Consider the following 21,214-nt stretch of genomic DNA (forward strand, 5'->3'; position numbering starts at 1 on the left):
TTCCATTGGGCCTGTAAGACAGAGCTATTCCGCCCGGCCTTTAATTTTAATTCAGCCTGATCTTTTATTTCTCTTCTCTTCCCTCCCCCTCCCCTTTTAGGAAGATTGCCCACTCTGAGACCTCACATCTAATTCTCCCCTGGCCTCCTCACTGGCCCAAGTAGGACTAATTCAGCCAGCTAGCCCTGGTGACTATCTAATGCTTATTAGATGGATTTTCCCCAAACTGATTTTTGAATTTTATTGTTATTCATGTTTTTATACTGTATTTTATGCTGCTTCTATGTTGTATTACGATTAAGTGTTTTAAATTTGTTAGCCGCCCTGAGCCCGGTTTCTGAACCGGGGAGGGCGGGGTATAAATAAAAATTTATTATGATTATTTATTATAGGCAAACTCGGCCCACCAGATGTTTTGGGACTACAACTCCCATCATCCCTAGCTAACAGGACCAGTGGTCAGGGATGATGGGAACTGTAGTCCCAAAACACCCGAAGGACCGAGTTTGCCTGTGCCCGAGCACCAAATGCATAGCTGCATCTTCCTACGTTCTCACCACTTGTTTGCTGAATTTATTGGGGGGGGGAGAGGGGTCAGCTGCACAGAGCTTATATAAATTGGGCAGTCCAACCTAGATCAACAATGTCTTGTTCGCTGTGTGTGTGAGTGTGCAGGTCACTAAGCAGATGCTAACCTAGATTCATTTAAAAAAAAAAAAGCAGCCCAGCGTAATCCACTTACTTCCTTGACACATCAGCCTCTTTAAGGCGTTCGGATTTGCTCTCCATCTAGAAAGGCTGGCTGCACCAGATCAAATATGATTGATAATGATTCAACACACTCCTCTCCATTAAGTTACTCCAACTCCACGACATCACAAATGCTGCAGAAATCAGGCACTTATTACATTTCAAGTCAAAACCATTCAGTTTTATTCACCTGACTAAAAACTGGTCACCTAAAATGAACTAGGTCCACTATTTGCGGGCTTCTATGTCCAATGAAGAATCTATTTCTATTAATTCTCTCTCTCTCTCTCTCTCTCTCTCTCTCCCTCTCCCTCTCCCTCTCCCTATCTCTCCACTGGGATGAATAAATCTGTTGCTTTTGGTTTCTCTCCATTTTTCAATTTTCCATTCAGTTTGTCCCATTTCTGCCTCAGTTTGCTCCTTGTTGTCAGCCTGAAAAGTTAATCAGCATTTTAGTGCTTACACATCTCTGTATGCAATATTGTCCAATATTCACATTTTAACAAATGGGATGCCTTTTGTACATTATCTCATAGAACAGAATCATAGAGCTGTAGGGTTGGAAGGGACCCTGAGGGCCATCTAGTCCAACCCCCTGCAATGCAGAAATCTCAACTAAAGCATCCATGAGAGATGGCCGTCCAACCTCTGCTTAAAAACCTCCAAGGAAGGAGAGTCCACCACTTTCCAAGGGAGACCATTCCACTATCCAACAGCTCTTACTGGCTGAAAGTTCTTCCTGACGTTTACATGAAATCTCCTTTCTTGTAACTTGAAACCCTCCAGAGCAGAAGAAAACAAGCTTGCTCCATCTTCCATGTGACAGCCCTTAAGATATTTGTAGATGGCTATCAGATCTCCTCTCAGTCTCCTGTTTTCCAGGCTAAATATGCCCAAGTCCCTCAACTGTTACTCATAAGGCTTGGTTTCCAGACCTTTGATCATAGAATCATAGAATCATAGAATCATAGAATCATAGAATCATAGAATCATAGAGTTGGAAGAGACCACAAGGGCCATCGAGTCCAACCCCCTGCCAAGCAGGAAACAGCATCAGAGCACTCCTGACATATGGTTGTCAAGCCTCTGCTTAAAGACCTCCAAAGAAGGAGACTCCACCACACTCCTTGGCAGCAAATTCCACTGTCGAACAGCTCTTACTGTCAGGAAGTTCTTCCTAATGTTTAGGTGGAATCTTCTTTCTTGTAGTTTGGATCCATTGCTCCGTGTCCGCTTCTCTGGAGCAGCAGAAAACAACCTTTCTCCCTCCTCTATGTGAACATGTTCCCTCCTATGTCGCCCTCCTCTGAACATGTTCCAGCTTGTCAATATCCTCCTTAAATTGTGGCACACAGAACTGAACCAATGTTCCAGATATGGTCTGACCAAGTTCTATTCCTTACATTGGTTGGGCACTATAGGATAGTATTACCTTTTTTGCTGTTGGAATGAAGTTATACGGCTTTAGTAGAAATGTTATAAGGAATTAAGTATAAACAGATTAATAGAGTATTAAAGGGAAAATAAGGTTAGAATGTGCTAAGATAATTATAGGATAGAAAACAGAGGAAGATGGAAAGGAATTGCTGAAACAATAAACAGAAGTGGAATACAAAAAGGGAGGTGTGAGGAGGTCGTGGAAATAAGTGAATGAAAGATAAGATATTGAAATTATTTGATGTGTGTTAAACTGTTTTTGTTTTGTTAGTTTAATGTGTTATGTTAAAGCGTTATGTAGTGTTTGTGTATTGTATTGTATTGTTCTTTTTTTGTAGTGTTTAAATTGTTGGAAAAGTAATAAATATTATTTTTTTAAAAAAAATAGTATTACCTTTTTTGCTGTTGAGCTTCTAGTTCAAACATCCCTTTCACGTGTACTGCTAGTAAGCCAGGTGTCCCCCATCTTATATTTGTGCATCTGGTTCTTCCAGCCTAAGTGCAGAACCTTACATTTGTCCCTACTGAAATTCATTTTGTTAGTTTTGGCCCAGTTCTTCAATCCATTAAGGTCATCTTGAGTCCCGATACTGTCTGCTGCAACATTAGCTACAGCTCCCAGTTTGGCGTCATCTGCAAATTTGATGAGCATCCCCTCAATTCCTTCTTCATCCAACAACGGGCCCAGGACAGAACCCTGCAGCACCCTACTTGTCACTTTTTCCAGAATGATGAGAAACCATTAATGAGCCCTCTTTGGGTTTGGTCAATCTTCCCTTCCTCCTTTGGGGCTTCCCCGGCTGGTGCCTTCCACCAGCCAGTCCATGGCATCAGGCTCTTTGCATTTCAGATGTGTTCCTCAAGGAGCGTCTCCACCCCCATCGTTCTGCCCGGACGCTGAGGTCCAGCACCAAGGGCCTTCTGGCGGTTCCCTCATTGCGAGAAGCAAAGCTACAGGGAACCAGGCAGAGGGCCTTCTCGGTAGTGGCGCCCGCCCTGTGGAACGCCCTCCCATCAGATGTCAAAGCGATAAATAACTACCTGACATTCAGAAGAAATCTGAAGGCAGCCCTGTTCAGGGAAGTTTTTAATCTGTGATATTTTAGTGTATTTTTGGTTTCTATGGAAGCCGCCCAAAGTGGCTAGGGAAACCCAGCCAGATGGGCGGGGTACAAATAATAAATTATTATTATTATTATTATTATTCCTTGACCATATTCTAAAATGATTAGCAAATCATAAATAACTTCTACAGAGTTATCAAAACTACAGCTTTGAGAGGCTACTTCTTCCATCGCCGCCATCTGACCTGCTACCATGGACCATTGTCCTGCCCTCACACTGCTTTTAAGTGTCTGAGCATAAATGCATGGCAGCTAGGAACTGGTGATAACTCAAAGTAATAAAAGCAGCTTGGTGGACATAATGAAGCCCCAGAGGTCTCCCAGTGAGGAGTAAGGGATCTAGATGAAATCTGGAGCACAGATTTCAAATCTAGTATGCAGCGTAAGAGTCCAATGAAGAAAATGGGTCAAGTAGATGTTATTTGGGGTTGTAGAGAATGCCTCTAACCCCACACACTCCCATTTACTTCATATCTAGTGAATGCCCACCACTGTTTGGGATGTGTTGTTGTTGTTGTTGTGGTTGTTGTTTATACCCTGCCCACTCTGGGCGGCTCCCAACAGAATATTAAAAGCTCAATGAAACATCAAACATTAAAAACCTCCTTAAAAAGGGCTGCCTTCAGATGTCTTCTAAAAGCCAGATAGTTGTTTATTTCCTTGACATCGGATGGGAGGGCGTTCCACAGGGCAGGTGCCACTACCGAGAAGCCCTCTGCTTGGTTCCCTGTAACCTCACTTCTCACAATGAGGGAACTGCCAGAAGGCCCTCAGAGCTGGACCTCAGTGGGGTGGAGACGCTCCTTCAGGTATACAGTGGTACCTTGAGTTAAGAACTTAATTCGTTCTGGAGGTCCGTTCTTAACCTGAAACTGTTCTTAACCTGAGATACCACTTTAGCTAATGGGGCCTCCTGCTGGTGCCGTGCCACCACCGCATGATTTCAGTTCTCATCCTGAAGCAAAGTTCTTAACCCAAGGTACTATTTCTGGGTTAGCGGAGTAACCTGAAGCATCTGTAATCCGAGGTACCACTGTACTGGGCCAAGGCCATTTAGGCCTTTAAAGGTCAGCACCAACACTTTGACTTGTGCTCAGAAATGTACTGGGAACCAGTGTAAGTCTTCCAGGGCCGGTGTTATATGGTTAGCCACAATCCATAGCTATCCTGATTCTATCCTGTCATTTCTTACGAAATACAGGCAGCGACCATATAAGGCACATCTGATATGTGCAGAACCACACACACAACCATCATATGGAACCCAGACATGACCTGAAAACGTCACCAGAAAATGTCACAAAAGGGGTGGAATCGGGCAAGAGTGGGAGCGGAAAGGGGCCTTACATGCACCCCGCCAATTTGTGCAGGGGTCCAGAAGGTAACCCGCATGCAAATCGCTAGCTGCCAGCTTCCATCAGAATTGAGAATTGCATTTTAAGCCGATAATACAGTAGACGCCCTATACAGCGGCGTAGCGTGGGTTGCCAGCACCCGGGGCAAGGCAAGTAATTTGCGCCCCCTAACCCGGGGCAAGGCAAGTAATTTGCGCCCCTAACCCCTAACCTGCCGCCGCTGCCAGCTTCTTCTTGCTGCTGCCTGGGCTGGGGTATTTACGGTAAGGTAGCCACGGCGGCGGCGGCGGGTCCATGTCAGGTGATCTGAGGCAAGTTGCCGCTGGCGCTGCCGCCCAAACGACGCTGCTTGCCCGGAGGAGGAGGGCAGAGAGGCGAGGAAAATGCAACATGGCCCAGCAGCTGCAGCGGCAGCGGCGGGGCTGTGAGGAGGGGCTGCCTGGTGCGCCCTCTGCAGCCCTGACGCGCAGGGACCGCGGTGAGCGCTGAGAGCCGCTGCCTGCCGGACGCCTTCAGCCCGGACGCGCGCACAGCTCGTCGGTTCCGCGAGACATGGGGCTCTGCTACAGCCTGCGCCCGAGGCTCTTCGGCGACTCCAGAGGCGGCGAGCGCCCCCCCCCCGATGTTGCGCCTGGTGCAGCCGGCCCCCCTGCACCCCCCACGCTACGCCACTGGCCCTATATCACTCATTCCAAGTCCTAGGTATGTGGAGGGGGGGTGATGCATTAAATAAATATATCCTGGAACCTACAGAAAAGAGCAGAGATATTCTAGATACCCATATGCTACAGGACCTGCTGCAGTAGTAAGCAGGGTCTGGCGTTTATTTGTGCTTCCGAGTTTGATTTCCAGGAAGCCTACTTCCTTCTATTGAATGTGTTTAGGACATGGGTGTTAAAGAGATACCTGCTCGAAACCCATTAATGAAATTAGCACCAGAAACCCCAGGAGCTAATTCAATTACCAAGTGCTGCATGTTAAACCAAGGGCATCCTGAGAGTACCTGTAAACGGAGGAGTCCGCTTCCCCCAGAGTCCCCATCTGCTGAAGCACATTATTTTCAGAAAATAATATCTGCTTGATTCCCCACCACCGTTCAGAGCAAAGTCCCTTCCTTTCTCCAAGCACATCAACAAAGCAAGATTCCACAAAGATGTAGGGAAATTCCTACCTTGGAAAATGCACCCATTCCATCAAGGAAGACAGCCAGATAATTCAGAGGTTCTTTATACCTTAGGGGACCTTTGGTTAGAATACTAACTCCCTAATGAATCCTCAGGACACTAATGAGTTGTGTCACTGAGTCGTCTTATACCTGCCTAAGAACCTCCAGCAGATTTGCCCCATTGTGTGTGTGCAGCTGCCTATTATTCCCAGCAAATTATCTCCATGATAAATGACACAGGTGGTGCTATAAGGCTATTTCGGACACCGACTCCGAAGCCACAACTGCAAGGTTTATCTGTGCTAGCCAACTTTTTACTTGAAGCTCCACAGGTATTTGAAACAACTAGAAAAGATACCTTTTCCCTTCATAATTTTTTTTTTTAAATTGTAGTCTACAGTCTCCCTGCTGTCCTACAGTGGTGCCTCAGGTACTTAATTCGTTCTGGAGGTCCGTTCTTGACTTGAAACTGTTCTTAACCTGAAGCACCACTTTAGCTAATGGGGCCTCCCATTGCCGCTGCGTGATTTCTGTTCTCATCCTGAAGCAAAGTTCTTAACCCGAGGTACTATTTCTGGGTTAGCGGAGTCTGTAACCTGAAGCGTATGTAACCCAAGGTACCACTGTATATTTATTAAGGTAAAAGGACCCCTGACCATTAGGTCCAGTTGTGGCCGACTCTGGGGTTGCGGCGTTCATCTCTCTTTATTAGCTGAGGAAGCCGGCGTACAGCTTCCGGGTCATGTGGCCAGCATGACTAAGCTGCTTCTGAACCAGAGCAGCGCACGGAAATGCTGTTTACCTTCCTGCCGGAGCGGTACCTATTTATCTACTTTCACTTTGACGTGCTTTCAAACTGCTAGGTTGGCAGGAGCAGGGACTGAGCAATGGGAGCTCACCCCGTCGCACGGATTCGAACCGCCAATCTTCTGATTGGCAAGTCCTAGGCTTTGTGGTTTAACCCACAGCGCCACCCGAGTCCCTCTATATTTATTACAAAACCTAATAACACAGAATCCAGATAATACATACAGTGGAACTTTGGTTGTTGAATGTAACCCCTTCCGGAAGACGGTTCGACTTCCGAAACATTCAACAACCAAGGTGCAATTGCCCGTCCACAAATTCCTTTTAAAAAACTTCCAAGGCGTGTTCGAAAACAGAAACATTCTCTTCCGGGTTGTTGGCGTTCGGGTTCCAAATTGTTTGGCTTCCAAAGCGTTCGACAACCAAGGTTCCACTGTATATGATTTTTCTTCTTTCTATCGTACACGGACAGCACAAGTCAACAGGCAGAGCTATCCAATGGTCCTGTCGTGCTGGCAACCAGCTAAGCATATCGAGCATATCAAAAAGAGACAATGCACATACTTTTGTAACCAAATAAAATCTTTACTGAAAATTATACACACAGAGACACACAAACTTAAAGCAAAAGATGGTAAGACAATGCCTTTAAATGCAAAATTTAAAATCTAGATTTTAATCTTGTTCAATAGGCACTGGTTACCAGTTTGCTTGGAAATTTGTTGTTTGCTGCCTGTAAAGCCTTAAATGGTTTGGGACCAGTATATCCAGTGCCGGATTTACGCATAAGCTAAACAAACTATAGCTTAGGGCCCCACTCTCTTGGGGGCCCTGAAAAAATTTAAAGGAAAAAACAACCGGATGTACATTTCCAAAATATAAGATAAAAAACAAATAAAACAAAACCGACAAACAGCAACAGTGTTTTGTGTTGTGTAGGTTCCTATGGTGTAAGTCATGGACCCCGCCTGCTAGCCTGCTCCTTAAAATATCACTGGTTTGCTCATTTCTATATATAGGGTGCCTACATTCTGCATGTGCAAATGACTTTGAATACCTACTAGGTCCATAGCATATATTCAACACAAAAAACAGTGACAATTTGTTGTTGACAAAGGACAGCTGGACATATAAAGGGCCCCATTACCTTCAGTAGCTTAGGGCCTCATCAAACCTAAATCTGGCCCTGAGTATATCTGGCACTTCTACAGATGCCACATAATCCTGCATAGAATCATAGAATCGTAGAGTTGGAAGATGTCAAAGAAAAAAACAACTACCAGACTTTTAGAAGACATCTGAAGGCAGCCCTCTTTAGGGAAGCTTTTAATGTTTAATAGACTATTGTATTTTAATATTCTGTTGGAAGCCGCCCAGAGTGGCTGGGGAAACCCAGCCAGATGGGTGGGGTATAAATAATAAATAATAATGATTATGATTATGAGCTACCCAAGGGTCATCTAGTCCAGTGTTTTTCAACCTTTTTTGGGCAAAGGCACGCGTTTCATGAAAAAAATCACGAGGCACACCACCATTAGAAAATGTTTAAAAATTTAACTCTGTGCCTATATTGACTATATATAAAGTAATTCTCTTGAATAGGAATCAAATAAACACAAAGAAAGTATTTTATAATTACTTTATTGTGAAATAATAAGTAAACAGAAATATGAAAAATTATAAAATACTTTATTTTTAAATCTTTCGAATTTTTCAATTTTTCCCACGGCACACCAGGCAACATCTAGTGTGCCGCGGAACAGTGGTTGAAAAACACTGCTCTAGTCCAACCCTCTGCAATGCAGGAATTTCAACGAAAGCAACCAAGACATATGGCCACCCAACTTCTGCTTAAAAACCTCCAAGGGAGGAGAGTCCACCACCTCCAGAAGGAGCCTTTTCCGCTGTCGAACTGCTCTTGTGATATTTCACAGGGCTCTCACAAGATTTTGTTGAAAGATGCTTCCGCTTCTTCTCAGTTCTCTGCTGTGATTGGCCAGGTGGGGAACACATGGGCAGCAGCATCCCTTTAGATTCTGCCGCCTGAGGCAGCTGCCTCAATCCACCTTGTAGGCAGTCCAGCCCTGGACAGCTCAAGCTAACCAGATCAGGGAATAAATCTACTAAGTGTACTAAAATAATCAAAGAAACGCAAGCGGTTAAAACAATGGGAGCAGACTGAACAATAATCAATTTACAAAACGGAAACTGCTCGGGATCAAAACGCTCCTCCCCATTTTAACTGACTCATCCACAGGCAATGAAAACAGAAGTGTTTGGCTGATTTTTAAAGGAGGGAGGGGTCCAAATTGGGGCACGGTGGTGGCAGCGCCCACACTTTTCTCAGTGGTCACCAGTTAGCAGTTGCCATTCCACACCCGCACCCCAAAGCTTCTCCTCTATGGGATGTTTGTGTTGTGCATCTGGGCAAAAGAATGGCAGCTGTCTACATCAGGGGTCGGCAGCCTAAGGTCCGCGGGCCGGATCAGGCCCAATTGCCTTCAGGATCTGGCCCACAGACTGTCTGTGGATTGGCATGGGGATTCTGTTCATTTGAGCTGCACCATTTCCCCTCCTGCGCCATTTCATTTCCCCTCCTCTCCCTCAAACACACCATGGCGACATCTCCTCCCTCCCTCCAGCCCATGGCTAAAAAAAATTGTTGACCCCTGGTCTAGAGGGACATCATCACAAAATGCAGGTAGCAATGTGAAATGAAAGGATAGGTAGTCTGGGTCCCCCTTTTCACCATTTATCCCAAATTTATCTGAAATAATATACCCTGCCTATCTGGCCAGGTCTCCCCGGCCACCCTGCAGGGTCCACATTGCATCTAAAAACATTTTTAAAATTCAAGCAATAAAAACTTCCCAATACAGGGCTGCCTTCAGATGTCTTCTAAAAGTTGTGTAATCCTTATCTCCTTGACATCTGAAAGCTCTTTCTGGAGACTGGTGTGCCCCCTTTCCATTCTTTTGGCTCATGCACGGAGGAAAGGTAGTGGCCATCTTGGTTTTCTCTGACTCATCAAACAGTCCTTCGTGCCAGGCTTGTCGTTCCCTTCACCCACTCACTGTTTTGCTCTCCAGCTCCGTGTGAGGGGCGCTTGTTCCGAAAATGATCCGAGCTATTCCAGAGACTGCCCTGCACATGGACATAGTCCTAGCCTGTGACAGAATAAGGCATTTCCCATCCTCACAGAGGGCCACTATAATGCTGAGATATACCCTCGGGCAGAAAACACATTCAGAGCCCAAGCAGGGAAAGTTGAGTCAATTAGATGTTTTCTGTGCCACAGGGCTGCCAACAATCCCATCTTTTGTGCTAGCAGAAGAATCGGAGCCTATGTGCTTCGCTAACTCTTTCTTGTTGGAGCGGAAAGGTCATGAACAGGCATGTAATGGAAAAGCGTGTGGCAAACTTTCCCTGGGAAGGGGGGTGGGTGGAAGAAGAGGAGAAAATAGCCAACTGGGGAGGGAGGCCTCCACTTCTGGCTTTCGGAGGGGGTCATGGGTTGGGTGAACCTCTTCCAGACATGGGCATGGGAAATATCACAACCCAGGCGTAAAAGGCAGGGTCCTTTGGCCAGATAAGTATCAAGGCCAGAGCAAGGTTTTGGACAATGTTCAACCATGGAACTGCCATAAACTGTTCTAAACAGCAGTACAGAGAGACAGGGGAAATGTGTCCCTGTTCGTTCTCCTTGACCTCTCAGTGGCTTTTGATACCATCAACCATGGTATTGATGTAAAATTTGGGGTTTGGCTTCCACTGCCCAACTCTCCATGGGGCTCTGAGTCCCCTAAGTCCATGATCGGTCAGAGAAGAATGGATAGAGGCAGAATCCGGTGAAAAGCAAGGCAGATCTTTCTTTTCCGGTTGCAACAGAGTTCCCTCCCCTCCTTGCAAGGAGGGAGAGACCCCAAACAAAAGTGTGCAGGGACCTTTAAAGACTTTGGACATTGCCCAACCCCCTTAGCCAAAGACCACCCCAAAATCATCATACATACAGCATAGGAAGTGGGTCTACAATAGAAATTCTGTCTGCCAGGATACCTCATAATGGCTACTGATTGCGTAACCTGGGTAGCCTGGCCATTCTTTGGTGATGGTTCATACTTTAGTTTCTGAATCCAGGTCACAGGCTCACCCTATTCATACACAAAGATGCCCTTATGACAGGATTTGTAAGCAAAAAGACAATGGGAAGACTTTCCCCATTTGCCTCCCTTACTTGAGGAATATTTGAGGTCATTGGGAGAATCAAAATGGCTTCAGGTTTGCTCTTCCATACTATTTCAGACACACAGATTATGTATTTAGATATGTGTGCATTTATGAATATTTATTCTATATCTGAGAACTTAAAATTCTCATAACAGTATTCTTCAGAAAATGCAGTCCATGTTGGGTGTGGGTGGCACCACTTTGCACTGGTTCCAGTCCTACTTTCAGGGAAGTGTCAAGAGAGTGAGGCTTGGGGAGAGCCGACAACCTCTCATCCATCCAGCCACTAACAGCGTCTCAGTCTTAACTGGATTGAGCTTCAGTTTGTTGGCTCTCATCCAGTCCATTACGCAAGCAAGACAACAGTGCAGCTCATCCATTGCCTCACCTGAAGGTGTAAAGGAGAAGTAGAGCTGTGTGTCGTCAGCATATTGCTGACAAATTACTCCAAGCCTCCAGAAAACCCCACTCAGTGCTTTCAAGTAGATGTTAAACAGCCTAGGGCATAGCTTTCTGAAACTGTGTGTTGTGACATGTTAGTGTGTTGGCTGCAGTGCGTAAGTGTGTTGTGCAAACGCTCCCTGCCCTTCCTGGAAAGCAATCAGTTTAACCTCCGGTTTGCTAGTAATACTGAATTACTGCGTCGTGAAATGATGCATGTCTAAAAACGTGTGTCGCCAACAAGGAAAGTTTGGAAAGCTCTGGCATAGGAGATAAAATTAGACAGTGAAGGCTCCACGGGGTTGAATAGCACTCTCCAAGCATCACCCTCTGAGAACATCCCCCCAGGTAGGACTCCACTCGGTGATTTCATGTAGATGTTAAACAGCATAAAGGTAAAGGGACCCCTGACCATTAGGTCCAGTCGTGACTGACTCTGGGGTTGCGGCGCTCATCTTGCTTTATTGGCTGAGGGAGCCGGTGTACAGCTTCCGGGTCATGTGGCCAGCATGACTAAATCACTTCTGGAAAACCAGAGCAGCGCATGACTAAATCACTTCTGGAAAACCAGAGCAGCGCAGAGAAACACCGTTTACCTTCCTGCCGGAGTGGTACCTATTTATCTACTTGCACTTTGACGTGCTTTCGAACTGCTAGGTTGGCAGGAGCAGGGACCGAGCAACGGGAGCTCACCCCATCATGGGGATTCGAACTGCTGACCTTCTGATCAGCAAGTCCTAGGCTCTGTGGTTTAACCCACAGCACCACCCATGTCCCTGTTAAACAGCACAGGGGATAGAATTGAACCCACATTGAAAGCTCCACAGGGCTGAAAAACACTCCCTCTGGGAACAGCCATCCAGGTAGGACCAGAATCACTGCAAAGCAGTGCCACCCACACCCAACTTGGACAGCTGCTCCAGAAGGATACCATGGTCAATGGTCTCAAAAGCCACTGAGAAGTTGAGGAGAATTAGCTGGGACCCATTTCCCCTGTCTTTCTCCCGACAGGGGTCATCATACAGGGTAACCAAAGCAGTTTCCTTACCAAAACCAGGCCTAAACCACAATTGAAATAGATAAAAAATCAGGTTCCTCCTAGAGCACCTGGAACTGGTCCATGACCACCGACTCAAGTAAAGGTAAAGGTACCCCTGACCATTAGGTCCAGTCACAGACGACTCTGAGGTTGTGGCGCTCATCTCGGTCTATAGGCTGAGGGAGCCGGCGTACAGCTTCCAGATCATGTGGCCAGCATGACTAAGCCGCTTCTGGCAAACCAGAGCAGTGCACGGAAATGCCATTTACCTTCCCACCAGAGCGGTACCTATTTATCTACTTGCACTTGACGTGCTTTCATACTGCTAGGTGGGCAGGAGCTGGAACCAAACAATGGGAGCTCACCCCGTCGAACCGCCGACCTTCTGATTGGCAGGCCCTAGGCTCTGTGGTTTAGACCACAGCGCCACCCACATCCTAAAAGGCAAATGCATAAACCTGAAGTTGGCCAACATCGTATTGGAACTTTGGTGCTCTTCCATTTAATAGGATTTGGGGGGGTTATTTTCTGCATTGTTTGCAGATTTGATCATAATATGTGCACTAGTGGCTCAGTTCAGATGTCACACCAAGGTCGTTCAGCATGGTATTTGGACTGACAAACTATGGTTTCAAATTTACAGGCAAACTAGAATCAGGAACCCTCTTTGAAATAGCTTTGCAAACTATGGCTTGACAACTGTGGTTAGCTTAAAAACTGGAAGTGGGTGCTTCTGATGCCCTGCTCTAGTATACCCAAGAGGAGAGGAACTGGGAAGGATTTAAGCCCAGGTCCGGTCACCCCTTTTGGTGCCATGGCATTGTAGGATGGCAAAGGCTTCACCGGGACCTCGCTGAGGGAACTGGAACTGCAGTGCCCTTCCTGATAGGCGGTGGGGGCTTAAGCCCCCTCCATCTATCAGTAGCTGGATCCGGGCCTGCACCCAGCTTTGACTAATGGGGATGCAAGCTGGGGACTTGACCTATGCCAGGGGGTGGCGCCGACAGAGCAGGTAGGCTTCCCTCGGATCCACCCCTTGCCCATTTAAGCAGCCCACACCTGGGGCACTACCTGTTTGTTCCTTCGCCGGGTTTTTCCCCCTGCCCACCCACCCTTGGTTTAAGCTGATAGTCAATGACTTTGCTCTGGCTACGGTGGTCACCATTCTTTAAGGGAGCCAGGTAGGAATTTGCCCACTGGGCTAATTGGCACTGTGACCCGGTGGTTTTGCCTACCTCATAGCAGTCCTCACAACTGATTGGGCATTGGGGCAATCCTTTGTTTTGGATGGAGGGGATATTGTAGTCTCCGCCTGCCCCTCCAAACTCTGGGGTATCCCATTAAAGGGATCCGGGGAGAGTGGTCATTTCCACTTGCCCTGGGGGCACCCGGGCCAAAGGCACTTCCCCAGACAGTGGTCCCTGAGGGGGTCACCCTATTATTTGATGTAAGTCTACGGCCATACTACCCTGAACATGCCCAATCTCGTCTAATCTCAGAAGCTAAGCTGGGTCAGGCCTGGTTAGTACTTGGATGCGAGACCGCCTGGAAATACCGGGTTCTGTAGGTTTTGGAATGCAGGTGGCACTGTGGGTTAAACCACAGAGCCTAGGACTTGCCAATCAGAAGGTCGGCACTTCGAATCCCCATGATGGAGTGAGCTCCCATTGCTCGGTCCCTGCTCCTGCCAACCTAGCAGTTCGAAAGCACGTCAAAGTGCAAGTAGATAAATAGGTACCGCTCTGACAGGAAGGTAAATGGCCTTTCTGTGCACTGCTCTGGTTCACCAGAAGCGGCTTAGTCATGCTGGCCACATGACCCAGAAGCTGTATGCCAGCTCCCTTGGCCAAAAAAGTGAGATGAGCACCGCAACCCTAGAGTTGGTCACGACTCAACCTAATGGTCAGGGGTCCCTTTACCTTTACCTTTAAGTCTTAGGAAACCCCATCTGGATTGACCACGCATCACTTCTGGTGGGTGGGCTGGAGGTATTTCGATTGCCCCATGCCCAAGCCAAACCTCTTTCATCTGTATTCAATAAAGTTGTGGCCTTTTTTGACCCCCAAACCAGCCTCACTGGTCTCTTATTTGCATGGGTTAGGGTAGGGGAACCCGGTGCCTGCAGCTCATTCACCTCCCGGAGAACCATTGTTTGCCGTTATATCTGAACAGGGCCAGTGATTCCAGATAATTTTTATACTCTTCTCCTAATAGAAAATAATGGAGAGATATTTCTGTTGAGTGCCCATTCTTCCAGTTTCTGCAGGGAGCAAAAAGGAAGGAAAGGTCAATTACTGCAATCAATATGCAAGTGGCTGTGAGTTGGACCGTGACTGAATGAAGACACAAAGGTAAGGAAGTGGCCAGCATTAGAGACGTATGCGGAGATGTTTATTGGCAGAAATGACACTGCCATCATATCACCCTCTGTTACGCAAAGGAAAGGAAGCTGGCCTCTCTTGCTGCAGAAGCAGTACTCAGTCATCCTGCCTGGGCTCCAAGAACAACTCAGAATGTCACCGAGAAAGGTCACCAAAGAAAGACAGCGAAACCTCATGTGAACTCTGGTGTCTCTTATGCAGGCTCCGGTTGGATTTGCTACAGGTGCTTTCAGCAAGGCACAAATCTAAGAGACTCCTGTTTTAGACAAACTCAGCCAACGTTCACAAAATGCTAGCTGAAATATGATGACCTTTCACAGCAGGAAACAAGGCAGAGCAAAGACTTTGAACCAACTTAGAGCGCTCATCCACATTTGCCTTCCCTCTGCATTTCTAGGCAGGTTCATGTCCAAGCGAGCTTCTTTCTTTTCTTTTCTCTTTCTTTCTTTCTTTCTTTCTTTCTTTCTTTCTTTCTTTCTTTCTTTTGCCTTGGCACTTTTCTTGCAGAAACCCCCTCTATAGCACTGAATTGGACCAAACAGCAATCCACAGGCTTGGGGAGGATTGCATAAACCTGCCTGACCAGAGATGATAGTGGGACAGCAACAACAACAACAGAGTTGTACCCACCGAAGCCACAATGGCTGTACTGTGCCACACAGCTTCGAACAGAGTTGTACCCACCGAAGCCACAATGGCTGTACTGTGCCACACAACTTCGAACACTACGGTCTGATTTCAGCCAGTGTGTCCACAGCTCTGTGTATATGCCCTTCACTGTGGCCTCATGGATGGGTTTAACAATTTGCTGAACTACATTGCCCAGCTAAACTAACAAGAGCAACAAAAGGAGGAGGAACAAATGCAGCAGTATACTGTAATTAGAAGTGAAGGAAGAGATGAATGGATAATCGGGAAGAAGAGAAGTGGCAGAACAGAGCTAAATCAGCCATGCACCCGGTTCAGAAAGAAAGCTAAATGCCAAGCACAGCAGAGAGCAAGTACTAAGAAAGAGCTGGATTTAAGAGCTATTTCAATCTGCATTTGGACCTTTGCACCCACTCATCCCCTTAGTTGCTTCCTAAGCAAAGATTTATTAACTACTGATTCTTTTGTGGACAGTTTTCCTGGATGATAAAATCATGGATGGTGGCAGAAGAGTTAATCTAGATTCAGAAATAGCTTAATTTATTTAACAGTTTGCTACTGCAAGGAATTTACACAATTCTCTCTGTGTTAATTAATTTTTGCATGACAGTCGTATTGATTTATCTGGCCATTTGAATCTGGATTTAATTCTTTAGCTGCTGCTGGAGATGCACCGTTTACAGAGAGAACATCAAGCTGCAGGCAAAATAGCCGTCTTGAAATTTTTTGATTAAAATATAGTTGTATAATTAGGGAGATAATAATATTTTCTTTTTATCATTTACCCTTTCATGATCCCTGTGTGGCTGCTATTAGAGTCATAGTAATTGAGGGATACATGAGATCATGAATCATTAACTCTGGAATGGTTTGAAGCCAACATTTCCGGGGATTGATGGATTGAAATGTCTGCCATCTTAGCCCCTTCCTTCCTTCCTTCCTTCCTTCCTTCCTTCCTTCCTTCTTTCCTTCCAAGTTGAGCTTGCCAGCATCTTTCCCCATGGTGTCAGTTGCGTCTTTCATAGAAGAACACTGAACAATGGAGGGGCCACTACTGAAAAGACCCTTTCTCTCATGATTTGTACCCCACTTGGCAGGGGCACTTAGAGAAGATTGTCAGATGACAGTCTCAAGGGTCAGGGAGGTACAGGAGAGAAAATGTGTTCGATCAGATACATCAGAGGGCCCAAGTTGTAAAGGGCATTAAAGGTCAGAACCAGCACTTTGAACTGGGCACAGAAATGGACTGGGAGCCAGCTAAGATAACAAACAGCTGAAAAGCTGATAGAAGATCTTCCACACCACAGAGGTTGTATGAGTCTTGAGCGAAAAAGATCAATGAGCAAATCCAAACTACAAACCTGGTCCTCTATGACAACCTCCTCCAGAACATGCCTTGCCTGAGCAGATGGATCCCCTCTGTTCTGTGTCCCTCATACACAGCCTGCTTCCAGTGATCCAGTTACAAAGACTTCATTCAGCATCTCTGCAGTCTCCTTTCCTCCTTTAGCACACCTGTAAAGAACCTCAAATGCTCCATTTCCTCAGGAGCACATCTGATCTATGTTCCTTCTTATCTCTTGGTTAAGCCACTTAGTTTGGTTTTGTCCCTGCAGTGTTTTTAAACATGACTGGGCTCTCGGACAGTAAACAAGGCATATCTGTCAGTCTCAACAGGGTATATCCAATTCCACTCCAAATACAGCAGTAAAAAAAAACAAAAACAAAAAACCCACAGAAACACAAATAAATATATACCAATTAAACCAGGGGTCAGCAAATTTGTTCAGCAGGGGGCCGGTCCACTGTCCCTCAGACCTTATGGGGGGGCAGACTATATTTTGAAAAGAAAAAAATGAATGAATTCCTATACCCCACAAATAACCCAAAGATCCATTTTAAATAAAAGCACACATTCTACTCATGTAAAAACACCACGCAGACCCCACAAATAACCCAGAGATGCATTTTGAATAAAAGGACACATTCTACTCATGTAAAAACACGTTGATTCCCAGACCGTCCACGGGCCGGATTTAGAAGGCAATTGGGCCGGATCCAGCCCCCGGGCCTTGGTTTGCCTACCCATGAGTTAAACCAATCTTTAGACCTGCAAATGGCGAAGTGAGCATAACTTAAAATTATGAAGAAAGGTTATCTGATAAAAGTCAGTCTTGAAAAGACATGGTTTTATTGACAAAGGGGGATTTCTGCTGCAGATCTAAATGTCAGGTTAACTCTCTGTTGTTCGTTTGGGCTATGTAGTGTTTTTTAGGCTTTGTCCAAACAGCAGCTTAAAGAACAACAACATGCTCCATAAACGCAGTGTGAGATTCTGGTTGTGGCAGGACAACATTACGGGCTGGGATGGTCTCACATTTAGCAACTGTGTGGACCAGCATATAAAAATGTTCAAGCTGAACACTCTATGACTGCTTTTTCATCTACACAGATCCCCAGTGCTATGGAGCTTAGCCACACTGAAGCATACTTTGATTCCATTATGTTAGCGTTTCCATTTAAATTGCATTTGTCTAAATGCCATTACTCTCAAACAGCACCAGTCTTCATGCTTTCCCCCTGTAAATTTGGGTTGAAGCTCACTTTGCCATCTTGGGCCCATCAGTATGGGTCTTAGACTACTGCAATGCGCTCTACATGGGGCTACCTTTGAAGGTGACCTGGAAACTACAACTAATCCAGAATGCGGCAGCTGGACTGGTGACTGAGAGCGGCTGCCAAGACCACATAACATCATTCTTGAAAGACCTACATTGGCTCCCAGTACATTTCTGAGCACAATTCAAAGTGTTGGTGCTGATCTTTAAAGCCCTAAACGGCCTCGGCCCAGTATACCTGAAGAAGCATCTCCACCCACATCGTTCTGCCCGGACACTGAGGTCCAGCTCCGAGGGCCTTCTGGCAGTTCCCTCACTGCAAGAAGCAAAGTTACAGGGAACCAGGCAGAGGGCCTTCTCGGTAGTGGCGCCCTCCTTGTGGAACGCCCTCCCATCAGGTGTCAAAGAAATAAACAACTATCTGACTTTTAGAAGACATCTGAAGGCAGACCTGTTTAGGGAAGCTTTTAATATTTGATGAATTACTGTATTTTAATCTTTTGATGAAAACCGTCCAGTGTGGCTGGGGAAACCCAGGCAGATGGGCAGGGTATAAATAAATAAATTATTATTATACATCTCCCTAACCTACCTCATCCAGGTGGTTAGGAGGGTAACATGGGGGAAAGGAGACTGATGGGTGCTGCCTTGGGCTCCTTCGAAAAAGGTGGACTGGATACTAACATAATACTGATAATAAGGAATAAAAACAGAAGTCTCGCTCCAGCCATCCTGTCCCTGATTTTGAATGCGGGGTGGGCAGACTTGGAATCTTGAATTTCCCTGGTTAAATGAGCAGAGAACTGCCGGTCCATATAACCTACCGTATTTTTCTAGATGTTTCCCTGATGACGATCCCACAATAATGTAGCAATTCACCTTAAATCTGCAAAGGGTTTGATTTGAGATCCAGCAAAATTAAAGTACTGTATTTTTCCATGTATAAGACTAGGTCCCCCCCCCCTAAAAATAATGTCAAAAATTAGGGTACGTCTTATACACGGATAGTGTCTTTCCCCCCATTTTCTTAAATCTGAGTCCCCCAAAATATGGGGGCGTCTTATAGATGGAAAAATACGGTATTTCAGTTTTGGAAAAAGTTGACACTTTTCCGTTTATGTTTTGAGAGGTACTTTTTTGAAAGCCTATTTTCCATTCTCGTTGACGACTTACCCTAAAGAAAAATTTGTACACATCAGGTGGCCAAACTTGGAACTTTCATATCCTATTTCCTACCTGCTATTACTAAATCCCACAAACAGCTGGTACAAAATCAAATGAGGAGGATTAGAATTTTTTGCAAACAAATTCAAACTGGGAAGATTTGGTTGAAATTTTCCCCATGGCAATGTTGCATAAGTGGTGGGAATGTAAGAAAATCAGAAACTTTTGGAATAGTATCTATGAAGAATTTTTTTAAAAAAAAGTTTAAACAAACATTTGTTTAAAAGCCAGAAGCATTTCTCTAGCACCAGATATCCCAAACGATAAAAGAAGGATATTTTTATATGCCACAACAGTGGCAAGAATACTTATAGGAATGTATTAGACAAAATGTAAAGAAATATACAATAATAAGAGTACATTCAATTGTAAAAAAGGAATATACAACGGGATAGACAGGAAGTCCAAAGTGTTGGTACAGATATGACTTTGGAATAGATTTTTTTGTCCTTGTTTTTTTTTTCTTTTCTTGTTATCTTTAGGTGTATAAACTTTATATATAAATTTTGTATGCATGTTGAAAATTACCGGTATATGATAATAAGCATTGCAATGCAATATGATAATCTTTACTGATGTAACATAAGAACATAAATAAATAATAAAATAAAATAAAATACTTATTGCCAGAAAATGGAAGGTAGAGGAGATTCCAACAAAGGAAGAGTGGCAGATAAAATTATTTGAATACACTGAGCTTGCTAAAATGACAGAATTAATTAGGAATCAAACAAACCAAAAGTTCAGTAAGGAATGGGAGTGTTATAAAATCTACTTAAAAAAACATTGTTCACAAGTAAAACCTGTATTATGCTTTGACTGATTTTTGAAAAATACAAAACAGTTACTATAATTAAATCATATAGTACCAAGAAATAAGAAACATATAAGAAGCCAGTTAATTGCGGAAAAGTATGACTCACATTGAGGTGGACGGAAGTCATCTCAAAAGAATAGAATGTTAATGATTGATAAGTTAGAATATCAATTATTGGTAACTGGCGGAGGAAAAAATATTTAGTTAATACGTGTTTTATGTTTTTGCTTATCTTTATTTGTGGTTCGAATATTGGGCTGTTTTTTTTTCTCGTGGGTGTATGTAAGAAGCAAAATTCCATAAAAAGAAAGAGAAAGAAATTCCCCCCTGAATTAATTCTGACTGCTTTCATAAGCGGCTACCTTTTCCCTGAGTCACCTTGCAAACGCATCTCTCTGCCAAAAACTTCAGCACAAAGGGGAAGTAATCATAACCTTTCATAAACTCAAAGACTGCGAGAAGAACTTACAGAAACAAGGAAACCGATCAAATCTCGTGGAGTGCCTCATCCAGGTATATTGCTGCTGTGTCTCCATCTTCAATCTACTCCTTCTTTAGAGTTGTGTTGGACCAGAACAACTCTGACAGACAACGCTGACGGAAGGGCAAAGAGTATGATGGCATGTTTACACATCCCAGCAGTCTCATCCAAGTTACAAATTTATCTTTCAGACCTTGACCTGCCTGGAATAGTTTGTGGATATACCTGCTTTGGGGTCTTTCTTTCTCTCTCCCTCTCTCGATGCTAACACAAGAAAGACAGCGTCTGACAAACGCAGTGTCTCCTATGTAAAGTATATTATTACTTTGGCAAAGAGTTAATTAGAATCTCTGGACTCACCTAGGTAAAGGTAAAGGGACCCCTGACCATTAGGTCCAGTTGCAGACGACTCTGGGGTTGCGGCGCTCATCTTGCTTTACTGGCCAAGAGAGCTGGCGTACAGCTTCCAGGTCATGTGGCCAGCATGACTAAGCCGCTTCTGGCGAACCAGAGCAGCGCATGGAAACGCCATTAACCTTCCCACCAGAGCGGTACCTATTTATCTTCTTGCACTGGTGTGCTTTCAAACTGCTAGGTTGGCAGGAGCAATTGGACTGAGCAACGGGAGCTCACCCTGTTGTGGGGATTCGAACCGCCGACCTTCTGATCTGCAAGCCCTAGGCTCTGTGGTTTAACCCAC

The 21,214-nt window shown here is 45.1% G+C and overlaps 1 protein-coding gene across 1 annotated transcript in view; it reads right to left on the reverse strand.

The window, feature by feature from the left end:
• The window catches only part of RXRG (retinoid X receptor gamma), a 91,941-nt gene extending 71,313 nt beyond the window's left edge, over positions 1-20,628 (reverse strand). Inside the window, exon 1 of the mRNA XM_081866030.1 lies at positions 20,503-20,628. Coding sequence (XP_081722156.1) covers positions 20,503-20,569 — 67 coding nt within the window. The 5' untranslated portion in view covers positions 20,570-20,628. The remainder of the gene's footprint in view (positions 1-20,502) is intronic.
• Positions 20,629-21,214: the final 586 nt, after the last annotated feature.

The sequence above is a fragment of the Podarcis erhardii genome (assembly GCF_964252035.2).
Source record: "Podarcis erhardii genome assembly, chromosome: 6".
NCBI lineage: Eukaryota > Metazoa > Chordata > Lepidosauria > Squamata > Lacertidae > Podarcis > Podarcis erhardii.